Consider the following 23683-nt stretch of genomic DNA (forward strand, 5'->3'; position numbering starts at 1 on the left):
CTGTCATCATTGAAACAAAAGAAGATATTTTAAAGAACGCTGAGAGAACTAAAGAGTTTTGGTTCGCACTGACTTCCATTGAATTTTTTGTTTATACAGTGGAAGTCAGTGCATGGGAATTGTAACTGTTTAGTTAGCAACATTCTTCAAAATATCTTCTTTTGTGTTCAGCAGAAGAAAGCAAGTCATACAGGTTTTACAGAGATAACAGGAAAATAATGCAACAAAGTTTGTTTCCAGAAGAAAATGGCGTCAGATTGGTTCAGAACATTTAGAATATTATCCAGTTCCATCTGGTTGAAGGTTGGAGTCATCATGCAGGTATGGATAATATATATATAAGCTATGGTTTTGTTGTTTATTTGTATGTATACCATTTTGTTTATGGTTACTCTATCAGGTGATGGATCACTATCTGCACTCCCATTGGCTGCATCACATCACTGGTCATTTGCATAAAGTTGAATTGTGTTCAGCTTTGCCTTCACCAAGCTTTCCCATCTCTTATTAAAAATGAATGATTTCAGGTCACTTTGTTGCTGGCGGCCCTTAACCCTATACACCCACATGCATGTTTGATAGGTACATGAGTTTCTGAGGCCTCTACACATTATATAAAGTCAGAATTTGGAGGTATAATCTTGCAATTGCAAGAAAAAAAGTATTGCGAGTTATAAAGTCAGAATTGGGAGATGTAAATCGCAATTACGAGAAAAAAAGTCAGAATTGGGAGATAAAAAAAATCTTAATTGCCTGTACCTTTTTATTTATTTATTCTGTGGCAGAAACAAACATCTACTGTAGTATAGAGTTGTACATCTTTGTGCAGGGAAATCTTTGCGGTTCTTGACATATGCTTGCATAACATTATGGAAAAACCTTGTTGAAAATGTGTGCATTAAATATGATGAAAATATATGCACCTTTTTATATATATTTTGTTTAAATGTTGAACCGTTTCAGTTTTAAAAAAATAATTTCACATGTCAGGCATGGGTTATGTATATTTCTCTGCCTATGTGTGCTTTAACCAGACGGCGTTACAGAAAAACACCACCTCCGTCATCTGCTCCCTTCACCCGACACCCTTGTTCTTGACTCGGGATCGCCCTGAGGGTCGGCCGCCCGGTTTGCTTCGTCTCGCAGGAAAATCCTCGAGCCTCTGCCTGGAAACATCTGAGACAGAGAACAGATGGCGCTGTGATTTCTGACAATTGTGAACATGTTTTCCCCCCAACTGCGTCTGTGTGTGTGTTTGTGCTCTTTTAGCTATCCAGACCTCCGCTCCTGTAGACTATACACCCTTGGGTGAGTATTTGTATGAATGAGAGAGCGAGAAAGAAGGGGAGAGACGGAGGAAATACATGTGTTTATGTTCTTTTCAGGCCTACTTGCTGCTACGGGTCAGACCCATAGAGTCATCATGGATTAAAAGCACTGGGAAACGCGCCATAGGTCCGTCACTCAACGCTCTCGGATCCAAACTAGCACGACGGGGTGTTGACAGATCTTCTCTTTTAACGCTGATCTCAGAGCGGTATTCCAGAAGCTCTCATTATGATGGGAATTTGAATGCATGTGAGAGGGACTGCTCTGAAACCAGCATACATGGGAGACTAAGCGTGAAACGGGACCGGCGGGGCCCACGGGTCAGGGATGATGATGATGATGAACTGGCGGAGCCCAACCCCACTGTTTGTCCTGAAATGGCTCCAACGTATAAAAGCCCCTGCAGTAAAGGTGTGTATGTGTGTGTGTGTGTGAGAGAGAGAGCTTTACTGTCTACAGGCTCGCACGGAAAGTAAATCAGGGGCCTATTGTACCGTAAATGTCATTCGCCCTGCCTCTCGTCTCCTGTCGCTGGCAGAGTGTTTTGCGGGTTATGAGACTGGATGGACACCAATACTCTGCCTTAAAGGTGTCCAGAAGAGGCTGGGAGAGAAGATGAACTGTGAATTTGGGACTCTGCATGTTTTACAAGACAGCATCCATGAGGAAAATCAATTAAGCTAAATGGTAAACGTCAGTTATTTCTGTATATTGTCTCTGGCACTATAAAGACGTCCAACATATTTGAAGCAAATTTGTGCCCTTTCGGGAGGCATATAATAAGGTAAATAGCAGAGTAAACTAGATCTTTACACATTCTGAAGAAAGTGTTCGCTTTTCCTGTGGAAAACTCACTGCCACAATGCTAGGGTGATATAGATATAGGCACGATATGGGTACCGTATCAATTATCGGTAACACTTTACAATAAGGTTCGTTAGTTAACATTAGTTAACTACATTAGTTAACATGAACTAATAATGAATTGCACGTATACCGAATTTATGAATCACTTTGTTAATGTTAATTTCAACATTTACTAATACTTTATTAAAATCTTGTGCACATTAGTTCATGCACTGTGAACTAACATGAACTAACAATGAACAGCTGTATTTCTATTGACTAACGTTAACAAAGATTAACAAATACAGTAACAAATGTATTGCTCATGGTTAGTTCATGTTAGTTAATACATTAACTAATGAACCTTATTGTAAAGTGTTACCCAATTATCTGCCAAAATTAGAGTATTTTTATATTAAAGAATATTAGCCAGTATTTTATATTTGTGCATGCTCATTTCCTCATAGGTTTACATTTAGAATTCCTTTGCCATCAAAAGTACATCTTGAAAACCCTACTTATTAAAACTGTTAAATGTAATGCAAATCTCAAAATGTAAATGATTTTCTCTTACTGTAGATTATAAAGTTATGATCCCTAAATTTAATTGTGGCTTTGATTTTAGTTTGTAATGATTTATTTTTAAATGTACAAATCTTTCTTAGATTTTTATTTTTTTTTACACTAAGATGAAAATTACAGTTCTATACTCTCAGCCATTTATTGGTCAGTGGCAATAACATGAAAATAATTATTGGCTCACTGTATTTGCCAAAATCTCCTTATTGGTGCATCCCTTGTTTAAGTCAACACTTTCTGTGATGTTCGGGTCACTTCTTGAGTGAACGTTTTCATTTCTGTATCATGCTTCAGAATATGAGATCTTCATAAACAAATCATCATAAACAAGCTATACATTCCCTTTTAGATGTTCTAATCCAGTGTAGTCATGCCCCGGGGCCAAACATTTAACCCACAAACCTACTTCGAGGCTAATGTAGAAAATCTGTGTACGTGGATGACCTGCTAAGTGGAAATAAGATCCATTCGAAACATCAACGGAAAGCCACGCATTGCTACAACTATAGGGGTGAAATGAGCATTAAGGGTGTGAAGGTGCGTCTAGGAGGTCAAAGGCTGGATATAAGAGTAGCAAAGGTGTCACACCGGTGAAAGGTGACACCCCGGGAAGATGCAAATCTCCCACAAGGTGTACAGGGATTTTGGGAAGCTTCCCCGGGGACTCGTTTATGTGCGAAGCATCCGCGGTAGATGGATCACCTGGGCCGCTGGATCTGTGAAACCTGCTCATTATAGTCTCGCCTGACTGTAAAAACCTGATCTGTTTAACTGCGGCTCTTATAACCGCTAAGGTTTTGATTTGAAGACAGGGAGGGGGTGATTGTAGACCAGTATGAGAGAGCAACTAATTACAGGCTCCAATGACCGTGATGTTCTGCCGGTGTCCTTAAGGCAGCAGCTCCCACAGAGATGCTTAAGACGTATCCAGTTACACCTATCCTCCACATAAAGCAAGCAGCCATGACCAGTCACACATTAGTCATCATTACCGCTACGCTAGTGCACGTGTGTGTGAAGGAGGGGCGTATTTCCATCAGCATGCGCACGTCGGGGGTGAATGCACTATGAGGCCTCTGACAGCTTTAGATTCAAATAGCATATGTACAGCATGTATGTCTAATTAGCCATCACAACATATGAGTGCAAGCTACGGTGTGTGTGTGTGTGACAGCCACATAGACGCACTGAGAGTGCGCTTGTGTATTCGCTAGCGTGTGCTTTGTAGAAGACTATCTGGGAGTGTGATGTGGATTAGAGGAGTAATTGGCATAGTCTATGTACTGTCATGTCCCAGCAGGCTGTTTAGTGTTGCGGCGTGATCTGAGAGTCTGTCCCCAGGCCTGATCCTCCTCTTCCACTGCCTCTGAGTATCTAAACATCAATTGATTCTGTCTGCTTGTGCTATCTGCTCATTGATCAATTTGCAGTTCAACTTGACTAATCTTGAACTTTACCTCAGCTGTTTTTTTGTTATGATTTTAAATGAAGCTTCCTCTGAGGATGTTGGAAAATGTCACAGCTGAAATCCAAAAACTGGGAGCTCGAAATGTAAATCAGAAGGAAGAGGAGTGTGTTTAATGCTTTCGCGGGTGGATACAACATGACACACTATTATAGGACAAGTCGACCTTATGTTGGGCCGGGGCAGAATAGTCCGCGCGCGCCCCCTTTCGGTCACTTTGGTAACTGCGTGCTTTCCTCGAGGTACAGCTGAGGGAACCAGTTGCGTAAAAAGAAAGCTTTTTGTCCATTTTGAAGGTCAAAACACTAAAAAAAATGTATGCGCTCTGACGCTTTTTATGGTGTGTAACACTGATAGACAAAAATGACTCGGTAAACAAGAATGCATTATTTATGTATCTGCTAGAAATGGCATGTCCGATTTTTGAAAAGCTGAAAAATACCCGGATTGAGTCGAGAGAGAATGGTAGAAAAGTGAGCAAACTGTGAAAAGACCCTCCTCTGTCACGTCTGAACCTGCCCTGTCAGTTCCTCTCAGCTCAAACCCGCAGAAGAAGCCAGTGGAAAGAAGGAAGCTTTAATTAATTAACGGTACAAGCAAACAAGGAACTTTTTCACTTTGTGTTTTTGCCCCTCAGTTCTCCGAGCAGACGGAACAGCTGCTCTCGCACAGCAAGCGCAAAAATCAACATCTACTGTTCCGCCTGTATAATATCCTCCGACGTCTGCTGTTATTTAACTGGTTTGTTTACTCGGTCTTTTCTATGATCTCTCGGATATAAAGCGAAATTTCCGGAGGACTCTGTTCGGTTCATGGTTTTAAAAGGATTTTAACGTTGATTTTAGAGATGTATGGGTCGTGAGGATCCCTGCTACTTTTTAGAGCCCTGTTAGTAATGCAACTGTCTGTAAAACGAATTGGACGTCGGGATTAGGGGGACAGTCGTATAATATCACGACAGAAACCACGTTCAACAGTTGATACTACTGTAAAACTATAATACAAAAACGGAATCTCTTTCAGAAGGTTTCAGAACGTATAATAATTAATTTTGTATTGTACTGTGGTCACTATGGTATTTTGGAGTAAACTCTGTTAATTATTTTTTAAGGCAACTGAGAATATTATTTAATTTTTCCTTTGTTGTTCTATGGGGTGGATTATGGCCTGGGCCCCGGGTTTCTGAATCATCCAGAAGCAAGGCACTGCAAATGTAAATTGATATAGATAGTCAAACACTGTTTGAATGTTTGCCAATAATATAATTAAAATCAATGAATTTTGGGGGGGTCTCCAAATACTGGTGCCCTGGGCCGCGCAGGACCATAATCCATCCTTGGGATTCAGGACTTTAATATAATCTTGCATTTGTGAAATGAGAAAGAGAGAGAGATAAATTTTGGTTGGACGGGACTTGATATTGTCTGTAGAAAATTGATTAGTCTGAAAAGTGGACGTTATACCAGAATGAAGTGTTTGGTGGGGGGTAAAGTGTTTTTAACAAAAATCATTATAATCAAAATAAATCTCAGAGGCGAAGCAAGGAGACAGACACTTTTATTCTTTTGAATTAAATGCACCAATGAATAATGCACAATACAAAATGTTTTAATGAAGTAAATAATGTGATCGGATAGCTATCCGATCGTGAAACGACCAGGTGTAAATGCCCTCCGAAACGCATTCGAGACGGATTTAAATCCGATCGCTCAAACCACTTCAGGAGGAGGTCTGGCCACATTCCAGACCAAACTGGACAAGTGTATGCATCTGGTTGTTGAAACCACATATGTAAATGTTACTCAGACACCCAAAAACGCTAAAAAATAAACTTGTGAGAGCGTGTTATAGGCTATATGTCATGTTATAGCCAGATATGATGACGCAACTGCATCACCGCAGCTGATCTATTCATCAAGCCAACCTGCAAACTATCGCAAATCGAAGTGAAAGTAAGTCGCAGACGCTTAACACACAATCATCATCCGTTAAAAGTAAAGAAACAAAATGATCTTACCAGGGCTGTTGCCGCTCTCTCTTATTGCGGTCTTTGATTCAGAATTTTTAGCTGATGATCAATAAAATGCAGCTTATAACTGTTGCTTTCAGTGACGTGAACTCCGTTAAATCTGCATATAGCGTGAGAATTGAAGATCGGATTTATATCCATTTTGCAAAAACATATTTATGTGACCAGGTGTAAATGGAATCGTTTTGATAAATCAGATAGCTATCCGATCTGAGAAAACGCATGAAGTGGCCAGATGTAAGCAGGCCATTCACACAGCATGAGTTTTTGTTTTCGCAGAACTTAGGCATTGGATAGGGGGGGGAAACTCTTGAATTTCTTATAGGCTAACTTGAGCGCAGTGTTATGCACGAGACTCTGCAAAAGATACGGGCGCAACGGTCAAATATGTCTGTCTAGCGTATTTACATTGAAAAACAATGGAAAAGTAGCGCTGTGGAATGCAAAATGCAATCTGTGTGAATGGCCCCCTAAGATACTTAACATTTGTGGAATAATATTTTTAATATTTTCTTCTCTTTCACTTTCTCTCCAGACCTGCAATGCTGCCCATGTGTCCTGTCCCTCTCCTGTCTCTACTACTGTTGGCTCTACAGAGCGTCTGGTCATCTACTCCACAGGAACCCAAAGTTCAAGGCTCGCCTCAGCCAGAAATCTCCAGCTTACATCACCCCACCTGGAGCCTGGGACTGCAGCTGTACAGGTCGATCCGCGTCGACGCTTCCAAGACCAACACCATCATCTCCCCGCTTCTGTTGGCCAACTCTCTGCTGGCTCTCGGAGGTGGAGCTAATGGATCCACAGTAGCCCAGTTTCATGATCTCCTGAGGATCACCAAAAATGAGAAGGCGGAAAGAGAAGCTTTGACCAGGGCACTGAAATCTGTGCGTGAAGCTAATGGAAGCAGCTACACATTGCACAGTTCCTCCGCACTGTTTTCCAAACAAGCCCCTGCACTGGAGAAGAGCTTTCTGGAGACGCTCCAGACCCACTTTGGGTTGCAGCATGTGGCCCTGGAGGATGCACAGAAAGAGCCTGACATGGAGAAGCTCCAGTCCTGGGCTAAAAATGGGATGGATGGGGAAGAGACAGCAGCTCTGGAACAAGCGCTCGAAAGCAAACCTGGAGCCATGATCCTAGCCAATGCACTGCGCTTTAAAGGTGAGAAGAAACAATAAGTTGGAAGCTAGTTTAGCTGGCTTAATATAATGGTAGAGCACAATTCTGTTCTAATATAACATTGAGTCAAAGAGGCTAAGGAAAGTTATTTTCATCACTGAATGAATGCAAATGACATATCACAGGACATGGCATATCATGAAGAAGGACTAAAGCTTCTGTGAATAGCATGCTTTAGGAACAGGAATTAGACAGCGTTTTACTGAAGGTGTGGCTTGTCTACTGTACTTAGAGGATAGTTGTGTCTAATCTTGAAGCTTTATGGTCCATTATGTGTTTGGACAGTGGCCAGACTGCATTGCAAAATTCATGGCCTCATCTTGCCTGATGCACTGGAAAACTGGCTCTACTTAAATGGTCTGTGGGAAGTGCATTTATTATTGTTTTATCATTTGAGTTCTTAGCGATGCTTTGTTAATGAACTAATCAGTGTTTTTGATTATATTGTAGACATATAAGATTTGTAGATATGCATATTTCAAATATAAATGAATAATATTTTGTTAATAGTACGGCTCTGTAATCTGATTGGCCGAGGGGCTTTCCAGGAGCGCTGATTTACATTCTAACAGCACTGGGACTTGAACCATTAATTCATGTGGGATTTAAATCATTTATTAAACCAGTTTGTTCAAAAACACTGATTCATTCAGAAAAAAAATGGACTCTGCATGTTTGAACAGTATGTGACAAAAGTAGTATGTCAGAATTCACAAAGACAAAAAGTACTAGAATGACCTACTTCCGGTGAGATTCTGAAGTGTGTATATGTGACGATCGGTTTCGGATGCAGCCACTGTTTTTATAAGCGTTTCTTTGAATAATTTAAAGGGATAGTTCACCCAAAGATGTACATTCTGTCAGTAATTACTTACCCTCATGTCGTTCCGAACCCGTAAGACTTTCGTTCATCTTCGGAACACAAATAAAAATATTTTTTATGAAATCTGAGAGCTTTATGTCCTTCCATTGACAGCTACGCAACTACCACTTTGAAACTTTAAAAAGTTCATAAAGAGATCGTAAAAAACGAATCCATATGAATTGAGCTGGTTAGTCAAGAATTTCTGAAGAGACTTGATCGCTTTAAACGCTGAACAGATTGAATTTAGGCTTTTATTCACATATAAACATTCATCAATGTTTGAGCTCATCAAACATTAGAGCGCTGGCGCTTGCAACGTCAAGGTCATGGGTTCAATTCCCAGGGAAAGCAAGAACTGATAAGAATGTAAATATATACCTTGAAGTCGCTTTGGATAAAAGCGTCTGCCAAATGCGTAAATGTTAAATGTCAAATATCAACTCTTACATCAGTTGTGGTAAACTAAAGCTCAAGCATGTTCACTAGACGTGCGAGAACCAACGAGGTTACTTCTCTCGCGTCAAGCAGGATAGAGTCAATGGAGAGTACAGAACTGGCTCAGATTTAATTAAAAAAGATAATTTATGTTGTGAAGATGAACAAAGGTCTTACGGGTTTGGAACAACATGAGGATGAGTAATTAATGACCGAATTTACATTTTTAGGTGAACTGTCCCTTTAACACTGATTTATTCAGGAACACCTCTGTTATGCTCTACTACAGTTTTTGAACTGTTGTGTAAAGATTAGAAAGACATCCCAAAAAAAAAAAATACAAATCAGTGTACAAATCTTTTTGGTGAACTGATTCAAAAGAGTCATTGGGATTAATCGAAATCCTCACTAGAATGAGTTGCAACTCAAACAATTTCTCAAATAATTTCAATTCTCTACCAATTCCAGAGTCATTGGGGAGTTAAAACACTTTTACACGCGCAGATATCGCAGATATTTGAGCCAAACAGCATCAGATGGAGTAGTCGTAGCACCGCTGGGCCTCCGCTCGCGTGCATGCTGGAGAATTAGCTGGTACAGATTGTGCCGCTGCTTGATAAATGGAGTATAAGCAGTTGCACGACTGATGCTGAAGGTGAAAATTAGCTTGGAGGATAAGGTATCACACTTTAGGGGGTGTGCAAAACATACCTGTGTGTGATTATAGTGATTTATGTTGGTGTAGCAGATGCACCTGTGAGGAGCATGTTTACAACATATGTGTTTGTATTTATTTGTGTACTGTATACACACCTGTTTGTGTTCACGCTGGGAAGTCTGATTCATTTAGATGAACTTTTGTTTTACAGTGAGTTGGTTGGGATAAACGATTCATAATTTTTTGACGACAGTTCATTACAGGTCCCAAACTACAATCAAGTGGTTTACTAGCGCTTTGTGAATCGGTCTGAACAAATCGACAAAGCATCGGTTCAAAAGAATGATTCTTTCACAAATGGGACAGTAGTTCACATGTTCAGGGTTGATATATCAGGAATCTTCCCAGGAGAGGTGGTGTGTCATCTTAAATAATGTAGTAATGATCGTCTGCATCTCCTGCCCTCCAGTGAGTGGCTATTGCCTTAAAGGGATAGTTCACCCAAAAATGAACATTTGCTGTTAATTTAATTACCCGCCCTAGGCAACCCAATATGTAGGTGGCTTTTTTTTCAGTAGTAAGGATTTTCTTTAGAAAATAATTTTTCTTTAGTAGACCAGTAAAGATTTTTAGCTGAAACTGTGGTCCTTGGTGATTTCATATAATGCAAGTCAGTGGTTACCGTCACTTTAGGAGTCCAAAAAACATAAGGCAAAAAAAAACCTAAAACCCACGGCTCCTGAAGATACATTGAGGTCTTATGAAGCTTTATTCATTATATGTATAAAATTTTCATTTTTGGTAAACTATCCCTTTACTATTAAAAAAATATATGGACCTGTATGCTTTATGCCACAACGAACAGTTGTATACTGCATTACTGTCACATGAGCTGTCACATGAGCATCACATTGCATGTTTAATTATGTGAATGGCATTGTCTTTGTCATTTCTAATAAATATGGTTATTCAAATCCATGCAATTGGGAAAATGTGCGTGATATGCACAGAACGTGTCTTCTGTATTGTTGGTCCTTTTAGACGGTATTGCATCTAATATACATTATATCTTATATTCACATGTGTTTAGCTGACACTTTATCCAAAGCAACTCATCAGTTCATGCATTATTAATGGGAATCGAACCCATGACCTTGGTGTTGCTAGCACCATTCTCTACCGTTTGAGCTAGGTTTATATCCGTATGAACACTGTGGTTTAATGTGTACATGTTAACCACAGAGTGTGCATGTTAACCACTAAGCCAAGGCTCTGATCTAGTATTTTTAACCTTGAACCCATGTTCAGACATTTAAAACTGAAAGGAACATTTTTTGACACACTCTAGAGATGGTAGTTTTCTTGTCTTATTATTATTGAGCAGTAATAGTAGTAATATTGTATTCACACAAAAGCTGTGCAGTACACTGAGTGCCATGTTTAGTCAAATCAGAGATGGTTCAACAATACTTAAATTTCTTGTCAGTTCCAAGAAGAGACGTTAAATATGCTTGAAGGGCTTAAAATGAGTTTTTAACATGCCGGTGCTATATACTGTTCTACTTCACTGGAGATCTCTCTCTCTCTCTCTTTCTCTCTCTCTTTTGTGCATTGTCTCACCCACATGCTGGAGTCTTGTTCTACTCATCGATTTCTTTGTCTGAGTAATACTGGCAGGTGCTTTGATCCTATTTTAAACACAGAGCGATGGGAACGGAGCGGTGGGAGGAGAGCTTCTCTCTACCACCAAACGCAACAGGAAATAAAGTTTGGATTGATTTTAGGTTGATAAGCAATCTAATTAATTTCTTTTGTTTTATGTTTTGACTTAATTACGTATTTTTTTTCCCCATTCTCAAGCAAGAAGCGGGAGTCGGTGGAAGTTCATTAATTCAGCCGATGAAATATACAAATTAGATCAGACAATAGATTGGGCCCTGTGAATGAGATTATGAAAATTGAATTCATAGTTTGGATTTATAATTTAAAAGCAGTCAGTAGTCGCACCGCTTCAGGGTTCTATAGTAATTCATTTAGTCGCCTGTGCAATATTAACTTTGTCCGAAGCTTTTTCATTGCCTCTCTGATGGGGCGTTTGTGGACTTTTACTCTGGTTGTTAATCTGAGAGCAGTTTGCTCTGTTCTCCTGGACCGTTCAATCATGCATGTGCCGCTTCAAGTGGATTTGAATTAATAGTTAGATTTTTTTAGGGAGTAAGTTACAAATGTTTTATTGGCCACATACACAATTCAATTAAATTCTCCCCTTTTAGTGCTTATTCCCATTCCATACACACACAGTAATTTACGGGAGTGACAACCGCATTCTACAACCGAATTAACTCCCAAAAATTCGATGCAGTGTGTACGGAGCCGAACAACTTGTTAATGACATATAATTTAACGTGCATAAGAAATGTGTCATTCTTATGCGTATGCGTGTGGTTCAAGGAATCCCAGAGGAAGAGGTACAAGCTTTGACTCATTTGTGTTGCCAGATCTTCCTAGAAATAAACAGCGAACTAAAACGAGATAAATCCAAATGCTTAATATTAAAAACTAGACCAAAAAATCATGACCCACACCAAACAACAAGCCCAAAAACGCTTTTAATAAGTGTGCGTTCTGTGAAGCAGCCTTCCAAACATAAACGAAACTCTGTAGACGAGGGTTACGTTAAAACTACAGAACATAATAAGTCTTTGGTTGCTGTAATATTAATAGTAGGGGTGTAACAATATATCGTGTCACTATATAGCAATACAAAAATCCAACGTGGATAGTGACAATATGTATTGTGTATAGTTCACCCAAAATAAAAATTACTGTGTGATCATTTTTTCCCCAGAATTTTAGTGTCAGTAATGTATTACTAGATTAAACTACTATATATAATGTTGAATATAATGTATAATAATGCAATGGGGGAATATTTGTGGGTCCTGATAATGCCAAATGTCTCATGTTACCAGTAAAAAGTGGCCTACATTACTTATATCTAGTCAGTGACAGAGTGCAAGCAAATTCGCCTAAAATAATTCAGTATTTTCAGCTTCAGAATCATGAATATTTCTAATCTGGTGTCACTATTGCCCTGTGCATTGGGTTTCCAGCACCAAGTCCAAGCATATTCATTTTACACACACAATGTAATATCAAATTTAGCATTTTAATCAACAGTTAATTTTTTGTTAACCTTTTACCATATGTCTTGGAGTATCACAATAATATCGTATCGTGATATGTATCGAATCGTGACATGAGGGTATCGCTACATCCATAATTAATAGCGGATACCAAACCGGCGAGACGCCAGAACTTTGCGATGCCGTCAATCATCCCAATTTCAGGAGTGAGTTGTGTTCCTACACACAGGGGACGATAATTTACGGGATTCACTCCCGTACAGGCTACGGTCTTCCGATGCATGTACAATTCATAATTCCCCGTACACTGAAACAAATAGCCAGACACCATGAATAACTGGATTGGAGCTCATAGCAGGGGGCAGATGGAGAGCCACAGGTGTGAAGGGAAAAGAAAGACAGGGGTGACAGATAAGAGATTTTTGGTTTAACGAGAAAGACGGAGGGAACTGTAGGCCCAGTCGGGGTGTGTTGTGGTGGCAGACACAACACTCGCTCAGCTCATTACCTCAGTCTTTGTGCTCTGCACAGCAAACCCCAAAACAAGCACATACACTTCACCTCCGAAAAGCAGAGCACCAAAGGATCTGGCGAGAGAAGATGAAAGCGCTTTAAATCAGAGCGTTTTAGCTTTATTGTTTGTGGCACGGTTATTAGTGAAAATGGGCATGAGAGAGGTTTCAAGACGCTAAACCACACAATAGCCGCATTGTCTTTACGCTCTGTAATTAATGAAGAAAGTATGAGCGCCTCTCTCTCGTGAATGCTCGTCGGGTCACTGTTTCTCTCTTTCAGTCACAGAGTCTCCCAGGATGTTTTCTTTCTTTTGATTGCCAGCCAAGACCGCAGTGACAAGAATCCTTGTGTGGCATTTCAGAAACTCGCATGGCAGAATTCCCCTTTTAATGCTCGCAGTTCCAAGAGCTTTGCCACCCCGTAATAACTGACAGATACCATGCCATGTGTTTTGAACTTTAGACTGATCAAATTTCATCCCCCTGTATAATTATTGAAATCCAACTTCTCTGGCTCTTGGCTTGTGTTCACAAGCTCAAAGGGAACTGCTAACATACCATTGAGGCGCATGCAAAGCTTGGCACGGGGCCGACCGGAGAGGTTTGCTTTCCTTGCACAGGATCAGGTGTTTCTCATAATAAATGACAGTTGAACGTCTCGTCTCGGGTTTATGAAACTAGGCACTTTTCTTTAAAGAGGAATTCTCTAACCAAGTTTCTGTCTCTTTGTTTTGTTTGTTTTCTGATTTTGTTAATGGTATTCCTAATTATCTGTAAGGAATATGTTTTGGAAACCTCCGGTTGAGGATGTTTAATGCTGAAAGCAGTGGTTTTGAGACCGGGAGTGTTTAAAGGTGATTATGGAAATTTCTTCTTGGGTGGCACATTCCTCAACAAACTAGGCACAACAAAACAGAGGCCTGGATAAACTGGAGCTAGATACAGACGTGCGATCAGGTGACGACTGTGATGGGAAAGTGAAAAACTAGCACCGAATTACAAATGGGGTAGAAATTCTTCTAATTATGACCAATAAATGTATATACAAATGGTATGTAAGCGACATTTCAATGTAAGCCACATTTCAAAATGTAACAATGTCATTGCATCAGATAGCAAAATATGAATTTTATTTAAAGAAAAATAGCTTAAGCTTAAAATCCACGTATCAAGCTAAATATTTAATGAAAAGAAAGTTGTATGGTTTAAATTTTTATACATTTTAAAATGTAATTTATTCCTGTGGTCAAAACTGAATTTTCAGCATCATTACTCCAGTCTTCAGCGTCACATGATCCTTCAGAAATCATTATAATATGCTAATTTGCTGCTCAAAAAACATTTCTTATTATTCTCAATGTTGAAAATAGTTGTTGCTTAATTTTTTTTAGAAACTTTGATACATTTTTTTTTTGTAATTTTTTAACAGCTCATAAGAACAGCATTTAAAGGAAATCTAAATATTCTGTAACATTATGAATGTCACTTTTGATCTATAATATGCATGCTGAATAAAAGCATTAATTTATTTTCCTCCCAAAAAAATCTGATCTCAAACGTTTGAATGTTAAGCACTTCATCATAGATCAGAAAAGTTCTTCCGTCTATCCAAGCATAATCTGAAAGTATCTTTAATGTCTATGTTCAAAGTTAAAGGGATCATGAAATGAGAAATCAAATGTCACACGGGCAAATACATTTGCATATGACTGCCTCCAGGACGAATAGTTATACATCATCACACCATAGGCTCCGCCCACTGGCGTTCAGTCGCTTAACGGCTGACATTTTCCTACACTGAATGTGAGCATCGCATAAAAAACATAACATCCATTATAATCCCTGACGCTGTCTACACTGATACAGTTTACAGATGTGTGTTCAGTTTCTGACACTCGAGTCTGTCGACAACACGACTAATGAAAGAGTGAAAGAACTTTTGCTTGGTACTTTAAACTGTTTGTGTGTGTCTCTGTACATACTTCAGAAGGATCCCAGCATCAGAAACGAGTGGATGATTTATTTTAATGTCGTCCCGGATCACGTCAGAGGATTATATGTTTGTTCAGAGCTTTTTTTTGTAAATGAGGCTCAGTGTAATGGAGAGTTCACAAAGAAACTTTTGTTGAAAGATGAAGCAGCGACTGTATTGAATCTGACAGCAGCTGCATCACAAACTGAAGTAAATGATTTCATAATGCTTTATCTGTAAATGACAGTTTTATACGGATAAAGTTTTCAAAACACTTACCCGTGTTCAATAGCGAGTGTGCGTTGATACTGTTTCCTATGCAGTGACGTTAGCCAATCATAACTGGCCGTTTACTGACAAGCCTTAAAAGGAGCCGTGCCTTAAAAGGTGATAGAGGCTCAGAATGAGGGTTGAAATTTGATAGTTTTTTCACATATATATTTTTTTTATTAAACATTATAAGTGTTTTAAAACAATTGCAACAATGGCGAATGGTTATTTCTTTCCATGCAAAAAAAAGTTATTTCTGGGGAAAAAAAATTTCCGATGACATTTTGACACTTTTTAAATCTGACACAATGATATTTAGACATTTTAAGTGTGGCTTAAATGTCCAAATAGTTTCTGGGGCGACTGTAGGTCTCTGAAGTGTCAAGGTTCAAATTGAGTTGCCGAGGCCACCGACTGTCTCATGTTTTTGTCTCTACTCTCCTCTTGAAGAGCAATATAGTGCTTCTGGAGCAGCGAAATACAATAACACGGCCTGGCTTAACCCCATATTGTCTTGCAATCATCCTTAGTGTTTGATTTGACTCGATACTGCTTTTTTCGCTCTTTCTTTTTCTCTCATTCTTTATCTTTCCCTTGACTAATCCAATAAGGTGGAAAAACTGTGGAAAAGAACATGTGACTGTAATACTGCTAATAGTCTCTTTATCGAATCTCATCTTTGTCAGTGAATTTAATGGGTGTAATGGGCTGTAATAATACGTCCTATGCCTCTGCCTCCCCTGCAACCCCTCCTCTTGCCTTTTCTTTCTTTTATCTTTCGCTCTTTTTCTGACACGGTGTCTGTGATGTTCTTTTGTATGATATGATTATGACTCATCAAGGTCTCAATGTACGTCAGATCCAAAGATGAGTTTGGCTGTAAGATTAGAAATGTAAGATGATGGTACTCGGATGTTCTCTAAAAGTTTGTGTCAGGACGTTAAAATGCTTGTCCTGGTGATGATGTCCCTGTCATGTTCAATTATTCACTGTCCACATGTGTTTTGAGTAGATTTTTCTGTTTGTAGGATTTTGGGATCGAGGCTTTCACCATGAAAGCCAAGATTTGCGCAGCTTTCTGGGTACCAAATACACTAAAGTTCCCATGATGCACAGATCAGGTAAGTCCTGAACAAAAAAAATGCTTTTCTTAGTATTTTTGTCTTGTTTCCAGTCCAAATATCTAAAAATTCTTAAATCAAGAAACATTTACTAGAGAAGTAAAATGACATGAGAAATTTTGTTTTCTAATTTTAAAAAAATGTAATTAAGCGAGTTTTTGCTTAAAACAAGCAAAAAAAAAAAAAAAAAAAAATCTAAATTCAAATGGAAAACAAGATTCTTTTTCTTACCCCCATTGGCAGATAATTTTGCTTGTTTTAAGCAAAAACTCGCTTAATTAAACTTTTTTTTTTTAGAATTTCTTATGTCTTTTAAAAAAAGCATTTTTGCAGTGCAACAGTCATTTATCATCAGCATACACATCTGAGACATCCAAACCACCAAATGTCTGTTTTCCCAGGCGTGTACCGTCACTACGAGGACATGGAGAACATGGTTCAGGTGTTGGAACTGGGCCTATGGGAAGGGAAGGCCAGCATGCTGCTGCTTTTGCCCTTCCACGTGGAGAGTTTGGCTCGGCTGGACCGCCTGCTGACCCTGGATCAGGTGGAGAAGTGGTTGGGGAAACTAAACTCCACAAGAATGGCATTATCCCTCCCGAGAGCCAAGATGAGCAGCGCGATCAATCTACAGGTAATAGTCTAAATATTGTACGTATCACTTCCTACACGGTCGTTACGAGTGTGTGAAATGCAATTTCAAAACATTACGTTGTAGATAAATATTCTTAACATACAATGTAGATAAGACTCATTTAGAAAGCTAATGGAAGATATCCAGAGATGACATTAGCATAATGAGAACCAACCATAGGTCATAGATTATTCTCATTCAGAGGGAAAGCTATTTTCCTTTTAATGGAAATTGTGTTTGCACTGAAATTGCAGTCATGGTTTGGAATGCAGTTTTATGTGTCTTTAGGACACTGAGCTATGGTTTTTATTCTTTAAAACATTCCTCAGTTGTGCATTTAAGCTCTTCCATTGCCTTCTTTGATCAGGGTGCAGATTACACAGGGGTTCGGGCACTGACAGTGTTCATTTTTAAAGGGTTTTTATTGTTAATAAAAAGGACAAATTTTGTCTTTTGATTAAAATATCAAGTCCTTTCTTTCTTTCTTACTGGTGCTTGCTTGCTAACGTTTTCATAGTTCCTACAACTATTGGCGAAAGCACCCACTTTTTGCTAGTTTGCACCAGTAACTGGGAACTATTTTTGTTATAGGAATGCAGTGTTTTCCACAGGATTTTGTGAGACTATAGTGGGGGTCAAATACATGCTGTCTTGGTGAGCAAAAGAGCCTTCTTTCAAAAACATTAGAAAAAAATCTTACTGACCCCAATCTAACTTGGTGGTGTATATATTACAAAATAGTTAGTGTTTTTTTACAGGGCTTAAAGTCCCCCTGTGGTGAAAATCAAGTATTTAATGTTGTTTATATGTCTATGTGGTGACTTTAATATGCTTTAAGACAAACCATCTGCAAATTCAACACCATTGATGAGTATTTTCTCTTTAAAACTGCAGTGAAACAAAGACAGTCTCAAAAACGTGGTTCGAAATTGCTGGTGTTTCTGACGTCACAAACTACCTTGTAACCAATCACGTCAACGTGCGGATAGGGCTTTAGCATATCATTAACTGTGAACTAGCAGGGGAGTCTCGAGATATTTTTCTGTTGATATGAAAAATCTGTTTGATTTAGCAATGTACTGTAGCGGGTGTATGATGTATATTTATATGTGTATGAACTATATACCTTTCTCCACTGATGTTCTGAGATGTTCAAAGCATTTCTGATGATTGTTTGTGTAACATTAGCAACACATTATTAGCTGTTTAATAACATAGTCAAGCCAAAGACTAATCATATTTAATTACCATTGTGTGTCCGACTTTGTACTCTGTGATACCATTGTGCAGCGTTTACCTCAGTAATTTGACAGAGTGAATCTCTGAGCTGGTGTGAGTGAGTGGAGGCGGGGCTAATTTGCATATTCATGGCTACGCGTATAATAAATGAAGCAAGAGTGGAGAGTTACATACAAGCTATTTTAATGCATGAAGAATTTTACTTCATAGGAAAAAACTTTAAAATATTAAATTTTGGTGATCAAAGATGAGTTTTAAGGGATACAATTATTGACTACAGGGTGACTTTAAACATTGTTGACGGTCATGTTGTGCAATACAGACGTCAACAGAACCCCCCCACCAGCACCACCGAAAGTCATCCTATAATTGTGTGTCAGTGATCCCTCTAAGTGTTTTTTCATACAGACTAAAGACGCTTTTGGCATCCCAAAAATCAAGGCCTGGGCAAAGGCATAGTATAGCGGCCCAGTTCCCCTCAGAGAGATGCCATGCTGGGTTAGAAGCTCAGCAAGAGACTCTCCAGCAGCTCGGCCACAAGAAGCAGCCTGGACTCAGACAGCAGAAAGTGACAGAGCTTTAGAATAGCACAGATGGTTGTGCCTGCACTGCTGAACAGATCTGGATTTGGACGACAGAGAGTGACAGTGACTGTGGCGGGCTTGTTTGGGCTGTTGAGTTCAGTAGATGAATCCGTGTCTGGTACGATTGGCTCGTCGGGTAAGCACATTGGATTCTTTGGTTTCTTACGGTGGGTGGATATGTCAAGTACGCCTTCATAGTTCTCTTCTTGTGGATTGTGGAGGTGAAGTGTTTTGGAGCTTGATGAACGATTTTGTGACATCTGCTGGCTCTCCTCCCTCGCCTCAGTATTCTCTCCTTCCTCGTCTCTTTCCTGTCTCCCTGCCCGTTCTTCTTCTTATTTTTTCTCTCTCCAGCTACCTCTCCATCCTCCCTCTCTCAGTGTCTGACCTCAGCACATCTATCTCGTGCCTGGAGTCCACTGGTTCCTCCCACTCATCCTTCGTCTCCCTTTCTTTATTCATCACTTCATCCACCACCTCAATCTTTGTGTCTGCCCTCTCATTCGCTCTCATTTTTAGCTGGTCAGAGCCCCTGCAGCTCATCTTCTGTCTCGGCCCTTTTCATTTCTCACACACTTTCTTCTCTCTCCTTTTATCTCCTTCATATTCACCTGGACCTCTTTTATGCAGTCTTCATTTCTTTAACTTTTTCTGTCAATCGAACATGCTTGACAGGCGAAAACAAACCTTATTTGTTCTTGCTGAAGCTCAAACGTGATGCTTAACACGAGAATGAACCTCATTGGTACTTGCAGAAGCTCAAACGTGATGCGTAACACGAGAATGAACCTCATTGGTTCTTGCAGAAGCTCAAACGTGATGCGTAACACGAGAATGAACCTCATTGGTTCTTGCTGAAGCTCAAACGTGATGCGTAACACGAGAATGAACCTCATTGGTTCTTGCTGAAGCTCAAACGTGATGCGTAACACGAGAATGAACCTCATTGGTTCTTGCAGAAGCTCAAACGTGATGCGTAACACGAGAATGAACCTCATTGGTTCTTGCAGAAGCTCAAACGTGATGCGTAACACGAGAATGAACCTCATTGGTTCTTGCTGAAGCTCAAACGTGATGCGTAACACGAGAATGAACCTCATTGGTTCTTGCAGAAGCTCAAACGTGATGCGTAACACGAGAATGAACCTCATTGGTTCTTGCTGAAGCTCAAACGTGATGCGTAACACGAGAATGAACCTCATTGGTTCTTGCAGAAGCTCAAACGTGATGCGTAACACGAGAATGAACCTCATTGGTTCTTGCAGAAGCTCAAACGTGATGCGTAACACGAGAATGAACCTCATTGGTTCTTGCAGAAGCTCAAACGTGATGCGTAACACGAGAATGAACCTCATTGGTTCTTGCTGAAGCTCAAACGTGATGCGTAACACCAGAATGAACCTCATTGGTTCTTGCAGAAGCTCAAACGTGATGCGTAACACGAGAATGAACCTCATTGGTTCTTGCAGAAGCTCAAACGTGATGCGTAACACGAGAATGAACCTCATTGGTTCTTGCAGAAGCTCAAACGTGATGCGTAACACGAGAATGAACCTCATTGGTTCTTGCTGAAGCTCAAACGTGATGCGTAACACGAGAATGAACCTCATTGGTTCTTGCAGAAGCTCAAACGTGATGCGTAACACGAGAATGAACCTCATTGGTTCTTGCAGAAGCTCAAACGTGATGCGTAACACGAGAATTAACCTCATTGGTTCTTGCAGAAGCTCAAACGTGATGCGTATCACGAGAATTAACCTCATTGGTTCTTGCAGAAGCTCAAACGTGATGCGTAACACGAGAATTAACCTCATTGGTTCTTGCTGAAGCTCAAACGTGATGCGTAACACGAGAATGAACCTCATTGGTTCTTGCAGAAGCTCAAACGTGATGCGTAACACGAGAATGAACCTCATTGGTTCTTGCAGAAGCTCAAACGTGATGCGTAACACGAGAATTAACCTCATTGGTTCTTGCAGAAGCTCAAACGTGATGCGTATCACGAGAATTAACCTCATTGGTTCTTGCAGAAGCTCAAACGTGATGCGTAACACGAGAATTAACCTCATTGGTTCTTGCTGAAGCTCAAACGTGATGCGTAACACGAGAATTAACCTCATTGGTTCTTGCTGAAGCTCAAACGTGATGCGTAACACGAGAATTAACCTCATTGGTACTTGCCATGCTTGAGCTTCCGTTTACCACAATTGATGTGTGAGTTGATGAATGTTTATAGGTGAATAAAAGCCTAAATTCAATCTGTTTATCACAAGATGCGATTGAGTCTCTTTAGAAAATTTGGACTAAACCTCTTGATCCATATTGATTAGTTTTACGATGTAAAATGTATATATATATATAAAATTATCTCTCAATTTCTTTTCTGACCCCCTTGCACTTCTTAGTGGCCCCCAAGGGTCCCCAGGGCCCATTTTGAAAACCCCTGCTGTAGGGTCGCTGTCCCAGGGTAATGCTGCAGGCGGATGACATACTGTCTAAACCACAAGGTTGGCTCTATCCTCATGGTAGACAGCAGATGTCAAGACAAATGTGTCAAGAGGAGTCCAGTGGCAGAAAAGGGTAAGAGTTTAGAAAAGTAGAGGTTAAATGAGACAGAGAGAGAGTAGAAAAAAGGTACAACAAAATTGACAGTTGTTGAACTAGACAGGTCAAACGGGGCACAGAGAAGAGAGCGCTCGCTGTAGTGAGGAACAACGTTTTGTTAAAGTCTTGTAATGCCGGGTGAGAAATATAAGCGCCCACATGCCATGTCCGTGCACTCAGCCCTGCTCGGAAGAACAAGATTTTGACATTAACATGAACAGTAAGGATGCCCAAGAGAGACCTAGAAGCTTGCTTTAAAAGAGACCCACCGACAGCCCAGACATGACTCCCTTTTTTTTAAACTTGCTGTGTTCACATACAGTAAGTGATGCCCCAGCGTGCGGAAAGAGGCCGAAAAGTCCTGCATCGGCTGCATGACATGAATAGAGCTGTATTACTTCTCTGACAAGCTCTCCTGCTGCTCCCTCACTCTCCACATCATTCAGCTCTCGGTCTTTCTCTGCTCTTTCATGCTCTTGTCTGGCTTTTTCTTTACTCTGCCACACACACACACTCTCTCTCTTGTAGTATCTGAGGAAATATCACCGTAGGTCAGAGACTCTTGATTCCTCTACTTTTATATGGGCAGTGACAGAAGAGGCGCGCTGAGTGTTGCTTCCCTCTCCCTCTCCGATCGGGTGGAAAGTGAGCAAACACAGTCTCCATCTCGAGGCGTAAATAGCGTTTTCCACTTTTTATCTGTCATCTCGCCTCAGAGCCTCAGCCTCCAACATGGCCGCCAAACGCTCTGTCACTCTGAAGTCGCTCGAGGCTTCGGCGTGGACGTCTTCGGTCTCAGGAGGAGCTGCTATTATCCTGATTTCCAATCCGTGCGCTTGCGTATGCACTAATGTAGCCGTGCTGCGTGACTACGGGGCGCCCGGCTCGGGGCAGGATGACCCAAATTGGACTGACGTGCAGCTGGAGAGGTGAGTGGTTGTGAGGGAGGTGGAATAGGGTTGAGTGCTGGAGAGAGAAAGAGACGGGGAAAGGGCAGAGTGGATGAGCCGGATAAAAATATCCGCTCTGGTGGTGAGGCAGCGAGGCCAGAGCTCAGGAGCGGTTAGTGCCAGGCGATAGCGGCTAACAAGAGATTGAGTCTGGACTCCATAACGAGCATGAGGGGTCGAGGGGTCACCGTCTGCCTGATGCCTGGCAAACACACACAGCCAGACACACTGACCTTAAGAGTCTGACGCAGGGATACACAGAAAACACTCACACACACACTTACCGTGCCAAGGCCTGTGGATGCCAGTGTGGCCGTAATTGGATTGCACAGTTCTGTGTGTGTGCCAGAGAGACAGAGGGAGTCAAGCTAACATACACACACACACACACACTCATTGATGAGGTCATGAAGTGGATGTGGTGTGTATGCCAGGACTTGGGAAAAGCCTGTTGTGTTTAGACAAGTGTTTTAGAGTGCAGTGTAAAATGCTAATTCATAATCTCATACAAATATTGACATATCCTTTTTATTATGTATAAAACTCTATAGTTTATTGAAGTCGTGTGGCCTTGCTGTAAAGACCTTTAGTCATGCTTGCCAATAGCAAATTAATTTATATCATTATTTGTCATAAATAATTTTTGGCAGCAATGGAAATGTATTCTATCAATGATTATTTTAGTGCTTTTTAGGAAGGGATATTTGGAAATAAAGATACACCGTTGTTGTATATGATCATCATGACTCTGTTGTCAATTGATGATATTATTTCAGATGTCACAGACAAAACATTAATGTAATGAGGCACAAATGTGGCATAAATGAAGTCTAATAATTGGCCCTAACAACTGGCTTTATTAAATAAATCAAAATTAATTAATTAACTTAATTGAATTCATTATTTTTATAAAATGATATGGTGTCATTGAATCAATCTATAATTCCCCCCAAAATGACAATTCTGTCAATTACTCATCCTCATGTCATTCCAAACCCATTTAAACATTTCATATTTGAAGCACAAATTAAGATATTTTTAATGAAACCTCCATTGAAAGTCCATTAAACCAAAACTTGCCACTTTAAAAAGTTCATAAAGATATCCATATGAATCTAGTGGTTTACCAAGTCTTCTGAAGAGACATGATTTCTTTTTCAGATGACAAACAGATTCGATTTTTTTATTTTATTCATACAAACATCGAGCACATCAAAATAAACATCTCTCAGATTTCATTTGAATATCGTAATTTGTGTTTTG

The 23683-nt window shown here is 40.0% G+C and overlaps 1 protein-coding gene across 9 annotated transcripts in view; it reads left to right on the forward strand.

Moving 5' to 3' along the window:
- Positions 1 to 23683, forward strand: part of serpinh2 (serine (or cysteine) peptidase inhibitor, clade H, member 2) — a 50624-nt gene that overhangs the window by 17308 nt on the left and 9633 nt on the right. For 2 of the 9 annotated variants that reach the window (XR_013794442.1, XM_079584557.1), the window contains exons 1-4: positions 4399 to 4809; positions 6784 to 7409; positions 16317 to 16409; positions 16811 to 17043. Coding sequence is in view for 8 of the 9 variants with exons in the window: in XM_079584557.1 (XP_079440683.1) it covers positions 6791 to 7409; positions 16317 to 16409; positions 16811 to 17043 (945 nt within the window). In the remaining variant the exon portion in view is untranslated. Of the gene's footprint in view, positions 1 to 108; positions 322 to 1027; positions 1309 to 1385; positions 1741 to 4397; positions 4961 to 6783; positions 7410 to 16316; positions 16410 to 16810; positions 17044 to 23683 lie in introns of those variants that run through there. The other 7 variants (XM_079584556.1, XM_079584558.1, XM_079584552.1 and 4 more) reach the window with 6 other exon arrangements.

Source organism: Phoxinus phoxinus (genome assembly GCF_949152265.1).
Source record: "Phoxinus phoxinus genome assembly, chromosome: 2".
NCBI lineage: Eukaryota > Metazoa > Chordata > Actinopteri > Cypriniformes > Leuciscidae > Phoxinus > Phoxinus phoxinus.